General features: G+C 47.1%; 1 protein-coding gene across 2 annotated transcripts; it reads left to right on the forward strand.

The window, feature by feature from the left end:
• The first annotated feature begins 2,760 nt into the window (after positions 1-2,760).
• LOC140373733 (tripartite motif-containing protein 3-like) lies at positions 2,761-17,391 on the forward strand. 2 transcript variants are annotated; one of them, XM_072460373.1, is made up of 14 exons: positions 2,761-2,922; positions 5,066-5,306; positions 5,886-6,037; positions 7,259-7,439; positions 8,892-9,092; positions 9,310-9,573; positions 9,701-9,965; positions 11,218-11,321; positions 11,413-11,580; positions 12,750-12,918; positions 14,154-14,213; positions 14,369-14,439; positions 16,206-16,346; positions 17,153-17,391. In XM_072460373.1, the coding sequence occupies exons 1-14, from the start codon at positions 2,780-2,782 to the stop codon at positions 17,303-17,305; spliced, it is 2,313 nt and encodes a 770-aa protein (XP_072316474.1). In that variant the 5' UTR covers positions 2,761-2,779; the 3' UTR covers positions 17,306-17,391. The 2 variants fall into 2 exon arrangements, with proteins under 2 accessions (XP_072316474.1, XP_072316483.1); XM_072460382.1 differs by lacking the exon at positions 14,154-14,213.
• The last annotated feature ends 2,986 nt before the right edge of the window (positions 17,392-20,377 follow it).

Consider the following 20,377-nt stretch of genomic DNA (forward strand, 5'->3'; position numbering starts at 1 on the left):
GAATCACGGACCAAAAATCAATGTCTCACAACAGGAAGTGGTCAAGAGTAACATCCGGCAGCGAGCTTCTTTACAATTATTCACAGTTATTGACACCAGGACCTAACAGTGAAATCCTTCATTCGCCGTTTCTCTAGTCCGTGACCAGCTTCATCAAATCAACCGCTCTCATTAGAAAAAGAATGACTTTCTGACATAAACAGACGTACGATAGTTCTGTTTATCGGTTTAGACGGTAAAAATCGGGTACAGCATCACATTTTTGTTTCATTTATCATTAAAAACAATCAAAATGGCTTTCAACATGACTTTCCTAAAAATACTTTTCAATTTTTGCACTGTATTATATTATGTGTGAGTGACTGTTAGAGAACGCATGCCTTTAAATTGACTTAGTTTCATTTCAGGAGCTGCAAAGTACTAGTCTCTACACTAAAATATAAATATAATATGGACATTTGAATCATGAATGTATTGGTCTTAATACGGCTATACATTGTTTTGAAATAATGACGATAAAATAAAAGAAATAGAGCGTGCTTTACATTTAAAAGCCAATTCTCAAGGTGCTACAAACAAAAACCTATAATATAAAATACATATTCAAAGCTTTTTGGTCAACGGGCTCTACATTGATTGGACAAATACTTGACGCAGTACATTGTATACTCTTGCGATGTAATATTGCTGTGTATGGACACTGCCCTGTTGTGTTTGTTTGGTACATTTCTGTCACTTTAGTCGTCTGAATGTCAGAGTGTGAAAGTGAAGCAGCCCTCGATGCTGTGGGTGCTTTTATAGCGTGTGGAGAGAGAAGGCGAGCGAGCACCCAAAGGAGCAGAGAGCAGACAAAGGAGCCGAGTGAGTGTCTTTGTGAGAGCTCCATTCAGACAGCTGCTGCTCCTCCGGCCGTGGGACTGGGAAACCTTCAGATGACAGATAATATTGCATTTGCAGTTTGAATATATGCTCGATTAGAATGTCAAATCCACCAAAATTATCCATAATGTCACGTAAAAACGATTTAAAGAGGCTGATTATTATTCGTTTTTATTTGAAAATGATGATGTGTCTTTTGGGGGCCGATATGCGCTCGTTCTACCCCTTAAAACCTGGGACCATTCACTTTTCTAAACCACATACTGCAGGATTTTAAAACTGAAGTGTCACGAAACATTACAGGACACTTCAGGCCTGATAAACTGGATGTTTAAACAGTTTCATGTGTTTTCTGAACCGCTACAGAAAAACACACCGACTAATAAAGTCAAAGTAAATAAAGAAAAAGCGAGGAGAGAGGGAGAGACAGGTGGTGTGAGTGCAGGGAAGGAACTGACAGGAATGTGGGAGGGGCCTGTTCAAACTTCCTTTTCCTCCTGTTTCTCTAAAAAGAAAACGGGACAGGAAGGATTTTGTTTCACAATATGTCCTATGTATGACGTAATGGTTTTCTCTTTTAGTTTGGGATGTTAAACTGAGAAGGACCGGTGCATGTTTATGATTCAGGCCTTTATTTTCTTTCATTCACAGTTTTTATGCAACATTCTCATTAATAGACTTGTCACAATAATGAGCGACGACTTGTTTTATCATGAACTTTTCAAAGTGGCACCTGAACAGTTCTGGTTTATTGATCAGGCCAGTATTGTACATATAGGAATGTTTTGGACAACTCCAACCCAACTTGAGATGGGCTTTAATGTTTTCAACTGGTCTGAATTTAATTATTCAAACCTGTCTAATCTGGTGACGTGCAGAGAAAGTGATGTTTTTAATAAATGTTCCAGAGCATGAGCTGAAAGGGGCTTTGATAAATTAAACCTTTCTATGCTGATTTGGACTCACTTTAGGAGAAGCAAGTGAGAAACACAGAGCATGATCTCTTTGGTCCAAGCCTGGGACGTCAGGGTCTTCTACAGGCTCCACCAAACAAACACACACAACAAAACTAGTGAGGTAAACACACACACATAATGAGGATTAAAAATACTGTACAAACATTCAAACAGACACAAATACACAAAACATTCCCCTCTACTGCCTCGCTGCATCCTGTCTCTCACACTCCCAACACCTTCTCTCACCCTGATTGTCCATCCACATTTGTAATGTGGGAGCATCGGCTCCATCCACATTTTCAGAATGAATTGGACGCATCAGTCTGAATACATGTTTCCTTAGAATAGGTACCTGTCCTTGTCCCCTTGTCCCATAACAGTCAGCCTGGTGGACTTCGGGAGGGTCACATGGTAACTAGCCCTGCATGAAGTCCATATTTTCGTCCAAATCCGAGACCAGATCATGAAGCATGTGTCTGTGTTCCTCTGGCCTTTTGGCATTTCCAACATAAAACACATCTGTTAATACCCATGTTATGGAGCCTTACAGTAATATCTATTATTATGAGTTTTGTGTTGAATTTTCTAACAAAACTCTTTTTTTGTTGTTGCAAGAGTTGAGTTCCTGTGTCATCTTCAAATGTTCACCTGAGGTCCCTCCCTCCTGGTTTTGAGACTTGAAGCTTTTCTCAATAACGGGGGGAGTAGAAGAAATGTTTCCACCAGATTTCTTTCATCAGACATTAATTAATCAATCATCATCATCAACAATTAGGGCTCTACAAATATAGGCTATAGGAAGAACGACTATAAAATTATATTAAAATACCATAATCATCCCATTAGCACAACACAAACACTAACATCTGTTTCTCGTATCGTGCAGTATTGTGAGCCTTGACCCCTGTCTTCTGCAGGTTTGTCCGCAGAGGCCGGTGTAGATGTCCTCTGCCATGGCCAAGCGCGAGAGCAGCAGCAGCCCTGTGGTCCGGCAGATCGACAAGCAGTTCCTGGTGTGTAGTATCTGTCTGGACCACTACCACAACCCCAAAGTGCTGCCCTGCCTGCACACCTTCTGCGAGAAGTGAGCCCTGACGCACACTCCGCTCACTCCGCACACTCCGCACACTCCGCACACTCTGTACACGCCGCACACTCCGCACACTCCGCACACTCCGCACACTCCGCACACGCCGCACACGCCGCACACTCCGCACACGCCGCACACTCCGCACACGCCGCACACTCCGCACACGCCGCACACTGACTGAGAATGAAACTGGCTGAAAATGTGGAAGATTTACCGGTAGTTGCACCGTTGCCCAAATCTCACAATATGAACCTCACAATACGTTATTGTTGCGATATGAACTTTACAATACGGTATTATTGCGGTGTGAACCTCACGATACGTTATTTTTGGGATATGAACCTCACATTACGATATTATCGCGATATGAACTTCACGATGCAATATCATCTTGGTATGAACCTCACAATATTTTATTATAGCGATATGAACCTCACGTTACAATATTTATTGCGATATTGTGGAAAAGCTGTCATCCTTGGTCATCAAATTCATGTTATGTCAAGAGCCTGCACTGTGAACAGGCTCGTGGAATAATACAAAAATTATATATTTATATACATTAAAAACAAAAACATAGATAGAATTTTAATCGTATTGCAATTTTCTAGTTTGTGAAATGTGAAGGTCTAATAAAAATAAAAAAACATTAGAAAACACGTGGATTCCTGTGTGTTCTGCAGCTCTGGACCTTGTGCTGTTGCTCATGTTTTTACAGTCCAGACTGGACTTTATTTCTGAAACCTGGGACCTGTGAAGTCCCAAACCTGGGACTTCACAGTGGCAGGGTTTGGCACAGTCTCTCCTCTCGAACGCAGTCGTCGTTCTTCGCAAACACCACTGGTCCATCCGTGTGCCGCCCCGCTGTCTCACGCGTGGGAAGCGCAGCACAAAGGATCATGGGAAGCGCAGCACAAAGGATCATGGGATATGTAGTCCTCTTCGTTTATTCCGCCGTCTTGAGCTCAGAACTTCTATTTTTGACGCAAACAACTCAAATTAAATGTATTGCAAACTACTGCTTTACATTATGGCTGTAACTAACTGTTATCTTAGTAGTTGTCTGGTCAGCCATACTTTTGTCATTAGTATTAGTACTATTGTACTTTTAAAATAATTAATTAAGCGCGCAGTCTTTTGTAAATACCGGAAACAAACTGCTCCACAGACTTACTGCTGCTATATTCTAACAGAGGTGGGTTTTATCTGTCTTTTTTATTCTTAGAACAGTAAATAGACACAGGAGTGACTAAAATATGAACCGTTAAGACCGTTTTACGTGCCATTAATGAAAGGCGCTTGTAAATCGCACACATTATCGCCCCAAGTTTTCCTTAAAGGTGCCATAACATGCTTTTTTTCACGTTTCGTAGTCTATACTAAGTGTATAATTGATAATAATAATGGTTGTGCAACACCCTTAACATAACAGTTAAGAAATATCACCCAGACCTTGGACCCCCTCACCAACCCGGAAATGCAGACGGCTTGGTTTGATATTCGCCCCCACCCTTGCGAAGAGCGAGATGATGACGCGTGCTTGCCCCACCGCCCGTCAGTTTGGAGATTCGAGGAAAGGAGATAGTCTATAATATAGCTAAAAACTGCGGGAATCAATCAAAAAACACTCTGGACATATATGAAGTACAAATAGCAATGTAAGAAGGTTAAAAGCTCTGAAAAGTCGATTTTGCATGTTATGGGACCTTTAAAAAACAATCCTTTTAGACACTTTTACTAATTACTACTTTTATAATTTGTTTTTTAATCAAATAAATGATTGAAATAAGTCAAAGGCACAAAATTAGAACGTCTTGTGGGTTCAATTTAAGCCTTCGACCATTTGTCAAGTGTCTAAACTCGATTTCCTGTCAATAAAAGCCTTTTGGATGAAAAAACCTTGAAAAAAAGTAATAAATACAAATAAAATAAACTCTTGACACATATAGTAATGTTGTAATGTATTAAAAGGTTCTGTTTTATTTATTCATTTTCTAAAAGGTATCACAACAAAATCACAAATCACATCGAAATCGAGACAAGAATCGCTCTGAGAAAACTGTATCGTCCCATCTCTAATACATTTACAACCAAGTCAAAGAAATATTCCATTCATTCATTCACGCTCTTGTTCCAGATGCCTGCAGAACTACATCCCCCCGCAGTCGCTGACCCTGTCCTGCCCCGTGTGCAGACAGACGTCCATCCTGCCGGAGAAGGGCGTGTCCGCTCTTCAGAACAACTTCTTCATCACAAACCTGATGGAGGTGTTGCAGAGGAACCCCGAGTGCAGCCAGCCTGAGTCCTGCAACGTCCTGGAGTCGGCCGGCGCCGCCATCGCCGGGCAACCGCTGTCCTGCCCCAACCACGAAGGAAAAGTAAGAGCGCCGCTGTCTGTTGTACAAGCAGGCCTGTCACTATAATGGCAAGATTTGTATTATGATTTTTGTAATATACCGGTAATAAGATTTGAGCTGTGCAGCGTTGAATAATTAACTTCTATATGGAGCCAGAAGAGGTCCATCATCTATGAAACTGAAAAACATAAAGGCAAAACTGGGAAAGCATGTTTTCATTTTCAGCTGTGGAAAAGAATGAATAATAATGAAAATAACTATTTATTATTGCGGTGGGATGTTTTGGACTCTGGTCTGGACTTGTACTTATACTATACTTGTAAACTTAAACTTAAACCAAATCTGAAACCTATATTTTGAACTTTCATTCATTCAGTTCATTAAAACCTGCTTTCCCAGTTTCACATTTTTGTTTTTTAGTTGGACCTCTTGGTTCCGTCATTTACTCAAGCTTTTTAACGATACTCTATATTTAGAACACATGATAATCCTGCTTTACAGTAACATGTCAGAGGCATAATGTAGTGTCAACTTTTCATTTATCATGGTGTTTGCTGTACATTGTGCTATGAGGCTGACTGTGCAGTGCGCCCCCTGCAGGTGATGGAGTTCTACTGCGAGTCGTGTGAGACGGCCATGTGTCTGGAGTGCACTGAGGGAGAGCACCGCGAGCATGTGACTGTGCCTCTCAGAGATGTGCTGGAGCAACACAAGCTGGCGCTCAAGAACCAGCTGGACACCGTGCGCAACAGGTACTGACCTCACGCTGACCTCATAATGGCCTCACGCTGACCTCATACTGACCTCGCGCTGGCCTTACACCGGCCTCGTGCTGGCCTCACACTGGCCTCACGCTCACCCTGCACTGACCTCACACTGGCCTCACGCTGGCCTCACACCGGCCTCGTGCTGGCCTCACACTGGCCTCACGCTCACCCTGCACTGACCTCACACTGGCCTCACGCTGGCCTCACACCGGCCTCGTGCTGGCCTCACACTGGCCTCGCGCTGGCCTCACACTGGCCTCGCGCTGACCCTGCACTGACCTCGCTGTGACCCTGCACTGACCTCATACTGACCTCGCGCTGGCCTCACACCGGCCTCGTGCTGGCCTCACACTGGCCTCGCGCTCGCCTTGCACTGACCTGATACTGACCTCACTCTGGCCTCGCGCTGACCCTGCACTGACCTCACACTGGCCTCGCTGTAACCCTGCACTGACCTTGCACTGACCTTGCACTGACCTTGCACTGACCTCGCACTGACCTCACACTGACCTCATACTGACCTTGCGCTGACCCCACACTGACCTCACGCTGACCTCACACTGTCTCTTTTCTCCTGCTGTTCTTGAACTGTTTTGCAACAATAGAAGTGAATTAGCAAGTCATGCTAGCATTTAAATGTCAGATAAAGGGGACATATTATAGACATGGACTCAGACTTGAACTGTCACAGCCGCGTCAAATCAACAACATCAGCAGCTTTTTACCATCTAAAAAACATTGCCATAATCAAGAATAACGTGTCTAAACCAGACTCTGAGAGACTTATCCATGCGTTTGTCTCCAGTAGATTAGACCCCTGTAACGGCCGCTAACTGGCCTCTCCAAACGAGCTGCTGCGGTACATCCTGTTGTGTGAAGCACTTTGAATTGCCCTGTACAAACTGTGCTCTACAAATAAACTTGCCTTGCTTTACACACATAAATCTATTTTATTGAGCTTTTAACCTTTAAACAGTGTTTCCTCATCATTCTTTTTTGATTGACCCGTGCATGTTTGAGTAATCCTGTGATCAGTGCTCTATCCCCTATCCCCGCCCACAACTGTGAAATTATAATCTAGTTACAGTTTTATTAAGTACCTGTAATGAAAACACATTAAAGGCCTGTTACATGACCGTTTGTGGGGCGTTTTTAGTATTGTTAAAAAGCATATAATAGCAATCTAAAGGGTTGTATCCTGTCCAGACTACCTCAGCTGACCGCGGCCATCGACCTGGTCAATGAGATCTGGAAGCAGCTGAGCGAGCGTAAGGCCGAGGCTGTGAGTGAGATCAGCTCCACGTTTGAGGAGCTGGAGAAGGCCCTGCACCAGAGGAAGAGCGCCCTCGTCACAGAGGTGGACAACATCTGCAGCACCAAGCAGAAGGTCAGCGGCAGGAGACGCTCATCACTGTTGTTTTAAAGTCCAGTCAAACCTGGAGGAGCACAGCGGGAACACCCCAAAACCCTTCTCTAGGCCTAGACCGATGGGGATTCTTGGCCGATACAACATTCACTAATGTAATAACAGCTTGTTAATTGGCCGCTGTTTATGAAGTGCATCATTATTGTTATATTGTTATTCTGCCTCTTAACAGTCAATTTAACAGACTGAAAAGTATGTTCGACACACACACATACGCGACCCGATAGAAGTGTCTAATTAATACGCGTAAATGCAGACTATTAACGCGCCTTTCACAGCTCATTCGAATATTAATGTGGTCCAGTAAACACAGAGACAGCCGTAATCACTTTACAGTAGCCAATGAGAGAGCAGAGACAATGGTCAGAGCACGCAAACAGGAGCGTCCGATAACAATCAGCTCTGCTCCACACGCTGGAGCATTAAACAGAATGTAAATATGATGAACTTTACATTACAACGTGTCCAGGTTTTATTATTAGTATTGGCAGGATTTTGGACGATATTTCTCCCCCGTGTGTGCTCCTGTGTGCTCGTGTGTGCCCCTGTGTGCTCCTGTGTGCTCCTGTGTGCTCGTGTGTGCCCCTGTGTGCTCCTGTGTGCTCCTGTGTGCTCCTGTGTGCTCCTGTGTGCCCCTGTGTGCCCCTGTGTACCCGTGTGTGCTCCTGTGTGCCTGTGTCTGCCCGTGTGTGCTCCTGTGTGCTCCTGTGTGCCCGTGTGTGCTCCTGTGTGCCCGTGTGTGCTCGTGTGTGCTCGTGTGTGCTCCTGTGTGCCCGTGTGTGCTCCTGTGTGCCCGTGTGTGCTCGTGTGTGCTCGTGTGTGCTCCTGTGTGCCTGTGTCTGCCCGTGTGTGCCCGTGTGTGCTCCTGTGTGCCCGTGTGTGCTCCTGTGTGCCCGTGTGTGCTCGTGTGTGCTCCTGTGTGCTCCTGTGTGCCTGTGTCTGCCCGTGTGTGCTCGTGTGTGCTCCTGTGTGCTCGTGTGTGCTCCTGTGTGCTCGTGTGTGCTCGTGTGTGCTCCTGTGTGCTCCTGTGTGCTCGTGTGTGCTCGTGTGTGCTCCTGTGTGCTCGTGTGTGCTCGTGTGTGCTCGTGTGTGCTCCTGTGTGCTCCTGTGTGCTCCTGTGTGCTCCTGTGTGCTCCTGTGTGCCTGTGTCTGCCCGTGTCTGCCCGTGTGTGCTCGTGTGTGCTCGTGTGTGCTCGTGTGTGCCCGTGTGTGCTCGTGTCTGCCCGTGTGTGCTCGTGTGTGCTCGTGTGTGCTCGTGTGTGCCCGTGTGTGCTCGTGTCTGCCCGTGTCTGCCCGTGTGTGCTCGTGTGTGCCCGTGTGTGCTCGTGTGTGCCCGTGTGTGCTCGTGTGTGCCCGTGTGTGCTCGTGTGTGCCCGTGTGTGCTCATGTGTGCCCGTGTGTGCCCGTGTGTAGGTGCTGCAGGCCCAGCTGAGCGCTCTGCTGCAGGGCAAAGAGAACATCGAGAGCAGCTGTCACTTCACGGAGCAGGCCCTGAGCCACGGCAGTGCCACAGAGGTGCTCCTGGTGCAGAAGCAGATGGGGGAGAGGGTCAGTGCGCTGGCCCGACACAGCTTCCCCGAGCACCCCCACGAGAACGCACACCTGCAGTGCCAGGTCAGGGCCCCCACACAGCGCTGAAACATCACTGGGTTCTTTTTTCAGAAGTAAAAAAATAAATAAATGTGTTTGGGGATAATCTAGTCTCACCATTGTTTATAAACTTGATGAAACAAATGATCTTCCATAGAAAGTTTCACCAGCTAAAACGTCACATAAAGTAAGAATGAAAAGTATGTTTGGCGTTGTAAAAACCTGTTATAACTCCCGACAGGTGGAGACGGACGGGCTGCGGCGCTCCATCCAGAACATGGGCGTCCTGATCACCTCCGGGGCCGTGGGTCACACCAGCGTGGCCACGGGGGAGGGGCTACGGCACGCGCTGATGGGGCAGCACACCACCATCACCGTGACGACCAAAGACAAGGACGGGGAGCTGGTGAAGAGCGGGAACGCCATCCTGAAGGCGGAGATCCTTTCCGCAGATGGGAGCACCACAGAGGCTGAAGTGGTGGATAACAAGAACGGCACGTATGAGGTGGGTCTGGGACGTCCTGTGCCTTTGGTCTAAGTTTAACATTTGTCTTTGCTGTAGACTGTTTTTCGTGCCTGTAAACATAGTGCACAAGCTAAATTGAAAACCGCTCTTGTCCTGACCTCGCTAGGTGGGGTACACGGTGCGCTCAGAGGGGGAGTTCACCTTCTCTCTGACCCTGTACGAGCAGCCCGTTCGGGGCAGTCCGTTCAGGCTGCGGGTGGTCAAACCCTCAGACCTGCTCCAGTCTCCAGAGGACGTGAAGCGCAGAGTGAAGTCTCCCAGCGGAGGCGGAGGACACGTGAGGCAGAAGGCCGTGCGCAGACCCTCCAGCATGTACAGCACCACCAAGAAGAAGGAGAACCCCATCGAAGACGAGCTCATCTACAGAGTCGGTCAGGGGCAGACTTTGCACCCGTCGCACAAAAACACAGTTAGACTTTGGCCTGTCACTATAATGCGTTCTGAAACAAGATACAGAAAATATCACAATAATAATAATAATATATATCATAATCCCAGTAACACATTGTACAAGCTTCAATAAGTCAGTAACGGAATGAAACAATAATTAGCCACAGATATGACTTATACATGCGTTCGTGGTGACGTCATACAGCTGGGACTTCCCCATAGCGGCCATTTTAAAAGGGGCACGCGATATATTAAAAAAAACGCGACTGCATCCTTTTCTACGGCATAATGAGCTATGAATGTGATGAACACTTTGATTCTTTAGATGATAACGGCAAACTAAGGTAAACGACAAAGCTATCATTTCTTGGTCAGTCAACAGAGCAATGTCCTTACAGAACGCAGGTTTATGGCATTTTGGCCTCATATTTCCTGGATTTCGTATGTAGTAGACGTGCTGTTGTGCCCCTTTCAAAATGGCGGACTCGGTTGCCACTGCACAAGTTCCCAAACGCATGTATTCAGACCTCTACAGCTCTAATCTAATTGCTTTTCAAAATACTACATATCTCCCCACTATTGTAAATACAATGTTCATAAATATTCATCGTGTTGAGATGCAATCTGTGTTGAACATCTGTGTAACCCTGACATGGTTAGTCTATTTGTATTTTATTAGTACGTCGGGCCCCTTACATCAGCTATGGAAGCTTCTGGGGAGTTCACTTTTACAAAAGTGTCAAAAAAATCAAATCTTTGAGTGCCTTCCAAAAGAACATCTTCTCACTGACCCAGACGCGTGTCATCGTCTGAACTGGTCAGTGAAGTCAGGAGGGAGTAAGGAAAGGAGACATTATGCTTTCTTTCACATCTCCTTAAGCTTCAGGAGGCATCCCACAATCCTTTGCTCAGACTGGTCACACGCCCCTGCACTCTTTGGACAGAATATGGTACAAAGATCAATAAACACACGGCAAGGATGAAAACGGTAATACTTAAATACAATTAGATTAAAACAACAGCTGAAGGAAGGCAATTAGATAAAAGTGAGTGATTACAAAAATAATACTGACGATGCAAGCCTTATGACATAGAAGAGGCTGAAAATGTACCATGAGACATGAGACAAATATCATTCAGGGACCGTTTCAATGTGGCGTTTCCCTTCAGTAAAGCTCGGGGGCCGAAGCTGTTGAAGTGAAAATGTGATTTGTGCCGTGTCGCCACCTGCAGGGACCAGAGGGCGGGACAAGGGGGAGTTCACAAACCTCCAGGGCATCTGTGCCTTCAGCAACGGGAGGATTGTGGTGGCCGACAGCAACAACCAGTGCATCCAGGTCAGGCTCACTCAGGGGCCCTGCTGTGGAGCGCGTGGGGAACATTTGTGCTTTTTTTAAACTTTTTTTTTTTTCCCCTTTCCTTCTGCAGATCTTTTCCAACGACGGTCAGTTCAAGATGAGGTTTGGTGTCAGAGGTCGCTCCCCCGGGCAGCTGCAGCGCCCCACGGGGGTCACAGTGGACTCCAATGGGGACATCATCGTGGCCGACTACGACAACAGGTGGATCAGCATCTTCTCCTCCGACGGGAAGTTCAAGGTCAGTCAAACATGAAGAGTCCAGCTTTTAGATTTAACCAGAGATCTGCCTCTAATTTATTCACAGGACTTTTATTATTGATTTAACATAATTAGCCTCACTTGAATAGCCTAAAGCTGCAAAAATAATGCTGTAAGGAATGAACTCTCTGACCATTTAATAAAGCTGATTATTTTGAACATAAAATAGCTCAATGGAAGTTTAAGTGTACTCAGCGCCTCACAGCACCAACTCACCATGGTAACGCTGAGGGGAGGGGCTTGAGACTTCACAATAAACAAGGTGAAACGGTCCACTCCTCTCCTCTGCATGACTCTCTCCCTTCCTCTTCTCTCTCCTCCCTCTCCTCTGCATGATTCTCTCCTTCCTCCCTTCCTCTTCCCTCTCCTCTTCATGACTCTCTCTTCTCTCTCTCCTCCCTTCCTCTTCTCTCTCCTCCCTCTCCTCTGCATGATTCTCTCCTCCCTCCCTTCCTCTTCCCTCTCCTCTTCATGACTCTCTCTTCTCTCTCTCCTCCCTCCCTTCCTCTTCCCTCTCCTCTTCATGACTCTCTCTTCTATCTCTCCTCCCTCCCTTCCTCTTCTCTCTCCTCCCTCCCTCTTCTCTCTCTCTCCTCCCTCCCTTCCTCTTCTCTCTCCTCCCTCCCTCTCCTCTTCTCTCTCCTCCCTCCCTTCCTCTTCTCTCTCCTCCCTCCCTCTTCTCTCTCCCCTCCCTCCCTTCCTCTTCTCTCTCCTCCCTCCCTCTCCTCTTCTCTCTCCTCCCTCTTCTCTCTCTCTCCTCCCTCCCGCTTCTCTCTCTCTCCTCCCTCTCCTCTCTTCCCTCGAGTGCATGTGTTCTTGCTCCTCCGGTGCCTCTCAGGTGCACACAGTGACAGGTCATGTGACATGGTCAGCTGACTGAAGTGACCGGTCGTAGCTTGTGGTCCTGGTGCTTCAGCACATTTATTCACTGTCACTTAAACTTGACGATACAGTTTGCTTAAACCGACAGGGCTTTTGGGATTGACCCCCAATGTCTCTGAGAGTGACCTGTAGATCCACATAATGTGCCCACCTGCTTTAGATCATATCAGATATTATTTATTGAACACTTGTCATTGCTGTGTGGGTGGCGATTTGGGAACATATTTAGTTTTCAACCGAATGATTGGTTCAAACGCTTGTGTCCAGAGCAAAATCGGAGCGGGCCGGCTGATGGGGCCGAAGGGCGTGGCGGTGGATAAGAACGGTCACATCATCACCGTGGACAACAAGGCCTGCTGCGTCTTCATCTTCCAGTCCAACGGAAAACTGGTCACCAAGTTTGGAGCCAAAGGAACATCAGACAGGCATTTTGCAGGTAAGTCAGAATCACCAGCCAGCCATTCTTTTTGGCTAATATTATCATATTTTTCAATAACAAATGATTATCTAATGAGCTGTCTGACATGATATAGCAGTAGCATGTGCCACTACGCTTATGCAGTGAAACACAATAGTTATCTTACGCTAATGTTCCCTTTCCAGGCACTGACCTCTGGAAAGTGTTTTTATTTGAATTATTTTTTATTGTCAGAACACTTATTTATCCCTTACCATTTCTAAAAGTTCTGTTTCCTTCACCACGGACAGGGGCAGGTGGTGTTGGGCCAGATTTACAGTGATGTTCATGTTCAAGTCATAGCAAAACATGACATAACTCATACTTTTGTATTTCTCAGCTGCTATGACTGTTGAAAATGATTTTGATTTAAAAAAAAAATCATTCTTACTCTTTTTCTTTAAATTCCATATAAAGGAGACATATTAGCTTCAATCATGTCATGTTTTTTCCCTTCAAAAACATGTCCCAGCACTTCGATGCAGACGTTCTCTCCAGCCTCTTGAATGAAGAGCCTCGTTTCAACGGGTTCACTTTAGAGGGGATTTGGACGAAAGTGTCTTCACTGTTTAAAGTGAACTGTACTGGCCCATTTAAGTGCTCTAAAGTGGGCCGTGAAAGGTCTAGCCTCACAAACAGCTTTAGCCCACTGCTACACAAAGGGTTAGCTGCTCACATAACGCTGGACAAGAGCCAGGCCCTGAACATGGAGACACACTCCATCCTCATAACGTCCATCCTCATAACGTCCATCCTCATAACGTCCATCCTCATAACGTCCATCCTCATAACGTCCATCCTCATAACGTCCATCCTCATAACGTCCAGCCTCATAACGTCCAGCCTCATAACGTCCAGCCTCATAACGTCCAGCCTCATAACGTCCAGCCTCATAACGTCCAGCCTCATAACGTGGCTGTAGAGCTCGTCCGACAACCGTCCAATTTTAGGACGACCCAATCACAACATTTGCCTAGTTTCAGCTTTGATGTGTAGATGCAGACTGCACAGTAAAGGGATTTAGAATTCAGGCAGAACTTTGCATATTTTGCATCATCTCCTTAAGTCACATTGGTGTTCTGCCTAGTAACCACCAGTACGAGTCATAACTCATGACATTTTTCAACAACAAAAATGGTCTGTTTTTGTCCATTGTGTCATTTTGAACCTGCCTTTTCTGTTGTTTTCACTCACCCTTTGTTCTTCCCTTTTAGACAAAAGCGGTGCAAACATAGCACTGGATCAAAAGCTTAGTAAATCTGGCCCCGTGTTCAGTAAGTAACCATGACATGACATGTTGTTTGATGTTACTCTGTCACGCCTGCTCTCGTCGCCCTGTGTTACGCTGCTCTGTGCTCTGTTCTTCACTTCCTCCTTAGTCTCCGTTCAAAACGCCGTGTCATCTTTTCTCTTCCTCTGCCTCCTCCAGGTCCGCACTTTGTCGCTGTGAATAACAAGAATGAGATTGTGGTGACGGACTTCCACAACCATTCAGTCAAGGTATGATCTCTGTCCAGCTTGAACTGGTCTAGAATGTAAATATATGTCCAGATAAAACAGGATAAACCAGTTCAAATGTTCCTTGTAGAGCCTTGTATAGTGTAGAGTCCCCCGCAGGTAGAGTCCCCCGCAGGTAGAGTCCCCCGCAGGTAGAGTCCCCCGCAGGTAGAGTCCCCCGCAGGTAGAGTCCCCCGCAGGTAGAGTCCCCCGCAGGTAGAGTCCCCCGCAGGTAGAGTCCCCCGCAGGTAGAGTCCCCCGCAGGTAGAGTCCCCCGCAGGTAGAGTCCCCCGCAGGTAGAGTCCCCCGCAGGTAGAGTCCCCCGCAGGTAGAGTCCCCCGCAGGTAGAGTCCCCCGCAGGTAGAGTCCCGCGCAGGTAGAGTCCCGCGCAGGTAGAGTCCCGCGCAGGTAGAGTCCCGCGCAGGTAGAGTCCCCCGCAGGTAGAGTCCCCCGCAGGTAGAGTCCCCCGCAGGTAGAGTCCCCCGCAGGTAGAGTCCCCCGCAGGTAGAGTCCCCCGCAGGTAGAGTCCCCCGCAGGTAGAGTCCCCCGCAGGTAGAGTCCCCCGCAGGTAGAGTCCCCCGCAGGTAGAGTCCCCCGCAGGTAGAGTCCCCCGCAGGTAGAGTCCCCCGCAGGTAGAGTCCCCCGCAGGTAGAGTCCCCCGCAGGTAGAGTCCCCCGCAGGTAGAGTCCCCCGCAGGTAGAGTCCCGCGCAGGTAGAGTCCCCCGCAGGTAGAGTCCCCCGCAGGTAGAGTCCCCCGCAGGTAGAGTCCCCCGCAGGTAGAGTCCCCCGCAGGTAGAGTCCCCCGCAGGTAGAGTCCCCCGCAGGTAGAGTCCGGCGCAGGTAGAGTCCCGCGCAGGTAGAGTCCCGCGCAGGTAGAGCGCAGGTAGAGTCCGGCGCAGGTAGAGTCCGGCGCAGGTAGAGTCCCGCGCAGGTAGAGTCCCCCGCAGGTAGAGTCCCGCGCAGGTAGAGTCCCCCGCAGGTAGAGTCCCCCGCAGGTAGAGTCCCCCGCAGGTAGAGTCCCCCGCAGGTAGAGTCCCCCGCAGGTAGAGTCCCCCGCAGGTAGAGTCCCCCGCAGGTAGAGTCCCCCGCAGGTAGAGTCCCCCGCAGGTAGAGTCCCCCGCAGGTAGAGTCCCCCGCAGGTAGAGTCCCGCGCAGGTAGAGTCCCCCGCAGGTAGAGTCCCCCGCAGGTAGAGTCCCCCGCAGGTAGAGTCCCCCGCAGGTAGAGTCCCCCGCAGGTAGAGTCCCCCGCAGGTAGAGTCCCCCGCAGGTAGAGTCCCCCGCAGGTAGAGTCCGGCGCAGGTAGAGTCCCGCGCAGGTAGAGTCCCGCGCAGGTAGAGTCCCGCGCAGGTAGAGCGCAGGTAGAGTCCCGCGCAGGTAGAGTCCCGCGCAGGTAGAGTCCCGCGCAGGTAGAGTCCCGCGCAGGTAGAGTCCCGCGCAGGTAGAGTCCCGCGCAGGTAGAGTCCCGCGCAGGTAGAGTCCCGCGCAGGTAGAGTCCCGCGCAGGTAGAGTCCCGCGCAGGTAGAGTCCCGCGCAGGTAGAGTCCCGCGCAGGTAGAGTCCCGCGCAGGTAGAGTCCGGCGCAGGTAGAGTCCGGCGCAGGTAGAGTCCGGCGCAGGTAGAGTCCGGCGCAGGTAGAGTCCGGCGCAGGTAGAGTCCGGCGCAGGTAGAGTCCGGCGCAGGTAGAGTCCGGCGCAGGTAGAGTCCGGCGCAGGTAGAGTCCCGCGCAGGTAGAGTCCCGCGCAGGTAGAGTGACGTTGCATGTGCCTTCAGGTGTACAACGCAGACGGAGAGTTCCTGTTTAAGTTCGGCTCACACGGAGAGGGCAATGGGCAGTTCAACGCTCCCACCGGAGTCGCCGTGGACGCCAACGGCAACATCATCGTGGCCGACTGGGGCAACAGCAGGATACAGGTGACAAGCAGTGAACGTACACATGCAAGGCTCTGATTTAGAGTTTATTTAGTAACTTCATCAGAAGTTTTACCTATTATATTTGTAGTTAAAGAGAGTCTTAAAGAGAGATGAAATAAGTAGTGCTTAAACTGTGAAATTTCAATTCAATTTATATTTGTAAGGCCCAAAATCAGAACAGCGGTTGTCTCGGAGTGCGACTGTATATTGTACTGAAATTTGCATATTCTCAGAGCTTTGGCCAATCAGAGCAGGTGATGCTGTGATGTAAGGACTTTTATTAGAAAGGAGCAGAGAGAGTGGGCAGAGCATTGGGACATTTGGGACTGATGTACTCACTAACTCCTATGATTTAAATGTAGCCAATTCATTACAATTTCAGCACATGGCTAGGCTTATACTGAATTTAAAAATATTTAATAATAATGATTATAATAATGATCATGATAATAAAAATGTACTTGAATACAAATATACTAAAAATCAACAACAACAAAAATCCTTGTGTCCCAGAGTAAAAAAAGATGCATAAACAAATCAATATTATTTTGATAAATCACATTTTAAAGCCCCGCTTTGTAACATTAAAATAAAATGAAATATATGACCTGTTTCCTTAATGTGAGCGGGCTTGCATCTCCACAAACATGACTCGTACTTGGCCTTGAGAACCTCCTCCTGCTTGTTTCCATGGAAATGTTTTTCCTTGAGCTATGACCTTCAACAGTGTGACGTATCTATCTTCAGCCCCCCCCTCTTTCTTACTATAAGTTATAAACTAACCCTCTTCTCTTTGTACCCCTCAGGTATTTGACAGCTCTGGCTCTTTCCTCTCCTACATAAACACCACTGCGGACCCCTTGTACGGGCCCCAGGGACTGGCCCTCACCTCTGACGGCCATGTGGCTGTGGCTGACTCCGGGAACCACTGCTTCAAGGTCTACCGCTACCTGCAGTAGAATACGAGGGGCTTCTGTTCAAGAACTGTGTGCCCGCAGTACCCAGGACCCCGCAGCAGTACCCAGGACCCCGCAGCAGTACCCAGGACCCCGCAGCAGTACCCAGGACCCCGCAGCAGTACCCAGGACCCCGCAGCAGTACCCAGGACCCCGCAGCAGTACCCAGGACCCCGCAGCAGTACCCAGGACCCCGCAGCAGTACCCAGGACCCCGCAGCAGTACCCAGGACCCCGCAGCAGTACCCAGGACCCCGCAGCAGTACCCAGGACCCCGCAGCAGTACCCAGGACCCCGCAGCAGTACCCAGGACCCCGCAGGACCCAGCCTGCTCACCTGCATAGCTATCCAAGGACTCAAGACTTTACTTATTTATTGAAGAGGAGGGGAAATGCAGAGGGTTGTGGACACTTAAGTTACAGAATGCTAAAAGTGTAGCCACGTTTCCACTGGTTCATTTTGGAGCAGATTGCCACGGTTCCAAAGTCTCTCAACTGTCTTAAGTGAACTGTACTGGTCTATTTAAGTGATGCAAATGTGGACTTGAGAAGCACTTCCAAAGCGGTCTGGCTCTCTTTGGTCTCCCGGAATGCTTTTGAAAAAGAGAAAAAGAGGAAAAAGTTGAATTTCTTACAGAACGCTGACTTAATCTTGTGTTAAACTGCTGCATTTCCACTGATGCTAACGTATATGCTGCGCCCTCATGCTTAAAAAAAACAAAGCTAGCACGTTAGCATCAGCTGTTTCCTGTTTATTGACACATCACACTCACATCTAGACCCAAAATATTATAGTTCCAATTCCCAATGCATCTAACATGATCCACACCAAATGCATTAGCTTAAGAGATGTTAAAATATGGTGTAGAGGAGCAGAGAAGTGAGGAAAAGCTAACTCTAAACCAGAAGTAGTTTCACATTTCCTCTAGCTTTAGCCACGTCTCACAGCGACACAAACTTGGAATTACTAAATGTCTTTTTGTCAATTGCTGAGATCACTTTCAGGATTACCGTAAAAAAAATATAATTCGGAACAATTTAGATGTTTGGGTGACGTCAGTGGCTCACGTAATAAACCCTTGTCCCACAATGCAAAGCTAGGGCCTGAGCGTGGAGACGGAACCGCTCCAAAGCGCTCTAAAGTGAACCGGTCGAAACGTGGCTTATGTGCAAAGAACTTTAGTTAGTGGGTTTAAAGGGACTATATGAAGTAGCAGATGTAGATTTCGAGGCACAATAATGACAGTAATTTTTTTGTACAGGACACAACAGCAGTATTACTCAAAGCAGGATTCAAACCTAACATTTTCTCTGCCATTGGAATATTGTAAAGTACTAAAAATTGCCAGATTATGTAAAAAAAAAAAATGAAGAAATTAATAAAAATCTGACGTGTTCTTTTTTGTTTTTGAATAATTGCTTCAGTGGTTAGGATTATAGTAGTTTTTGCTACTCCATATTGTCCCTTTTAACCCAGATGTGTGAGCGTGACATGACAGAATCTTAAAGTATTTATTAAGGAGCCATAAACTGCAAATGCATGACGTTTGATTTGGAACAATATCTGCGTAGCATTAGCTAACGCTGTATGCTAACAACTTAGCTGCTTCTAGCTCTTTTAGGCATCTCCGGCAACGAAATGTAACCCTTCTTATCAACTTATAGATCTCACAACATCAGACATTGTCACCAGGGCTTGGCATTGACTAAAAAGGCTATATTTATCCAGTCTCTTATTCTTTGCATCTGAAACGTTTGCCTCATTTAATCCATTTGCTTCTGTCGTCAGTGTGCCAGCAGGTGGCGCTAATGTCAAGCCCTGATCGTGTGTGTGTGTGTGTGTGTGTGTGTGTGTGTGTGTGTGTGTGTGTGTGTGTGTGTGTGTGTGTGTGTGTGTGTGTGTGTGCGTGCGTGCGTGCGTGCGTGCGTGCGTGCGTGCGTGCGTGCGTGCGTGCGTGCGTGCGTGCGTGCGTGCGTGCGTGCGTGCGTGCGTGCGTGCGTGCGTGCGTGCGTGCGTGCGTGCGTGCGTGCGTGCGTGCGTGCGTGCGTGCGTGCGTGCGTGCGTGCGTGCGTGCGTGCGTGCGTGCGCGCGCAGCGCGCAGTTTGACTCCCCAATTTGCGTCACTACCTTAATAAACATTTTGTAATTGCTTCAAGTTTATACAAACTGAGGCTAAAACTGTACTTAGTTTAGTTGGGGTTGTCAGTGCCAGAAATAATTGTTGTACCTTTAGCTCAATTGCGCTTGCACAGTCAGAAATAACTTACTTTGAAGCTATTTATATACTTTTCCTTTTTATTTATTTTTATTGTTGCAGCACAGAAATGCTGAGAAGGGGTTGAACACAGTGTATGGTTAGGTTTAGGAACAAATCATTTGTTTAAGATTCGGGCCTTGCTAACGTTTTGCTAATGTTTTGCTAACGTGCGCTGGGAAATAAAAATGGCCGCCCAGTGGGGATTACATTTTCACACTAGGATCCAGCATGAGTGACACATGTCAGGAGCTCTGACACAAACTGGGGAGTGACGAGCAGCACCATGATAAACGTGTGTGTGCAAATGCAACAGCTGTTAACACATGCTTCACAATGTTCATATTTATTTATAAGCAACACAATTATTTTGTTAAATATTTCTTTCTTTTTTTTAAAGGGAAATTTAAAAAACTAAATTTCTAATTTATTTTGTACGCTAGCCTAGCATTTAGGCTATAAATAGTTGTCTTACTTTCTCTTTGTAAAATCAATCTATTTTCCAAAAAGGATCATTGGTACCAGCGTGATTAGGTCTGATGGATTTGAATTGATATTTACTGTTCAAATTGAGGCACATTTAATCTATGTAAAATTGATGAAAGTTTTCTTATACTTTGATTGTAAAGACTATTTCAACATGGTACCAAATGTTCTACTTCAAATATAATTCATATTTTCAAATTATATATTGATATCCTAATTTTTCAAGTATTTTCTTTATCCTTGATATTGAATTAGAAACCATCAGCTTCTTCTTCCGGCTTTCACTCACACAGCTTGGTCTCATTCAAGTACTAACAACACAGTACTACACATATC

The sequence above is a fragment of the Eucyclogobius newberryi genome, unplaced genomic scaffold, assembly GCF_026437365.1.
Source record: "Eucyclogobius newberryi isolate DKJ021-1_F unplaced genomic scaffold, fEucNew1.0.hap1 SCAF_10, whole genome shotgun sequence".
Taxonomy (NCBI): domain Eukaryota; kingdom Metazoa; phylum Chordata; class Actinopteri; order Gobiiformes; family Gobiidae; genus Eucyclogobius; species Eucyclogobius newberryi.

Excerpts from the sequence above, each read along its gene's own strand:
- LOC140373733 (XM_072460373.1), top strand. The coding sequence starts at position 2,780 with ATGTCCTCTGCCATGGCCAAGCGCGAGAGCAGCAGCAGCCCTGTGGTC. Across the intron at positions 6,038-7,258 it reads CTGGACACCGTGCGCAACAG|ACTACCTCAGCTGACCGCGG; the intron begins GTACTGACCTCA and ends TATCCTGTCCAG. Across the intron at positions 11,322-11,412 it reads GCAACAACCAGTGCATCCAG|ATCTTTTCCAACGACGGTCA; the intron begins GTCAGGCTCACT and ends TTCCTTCTGCAG.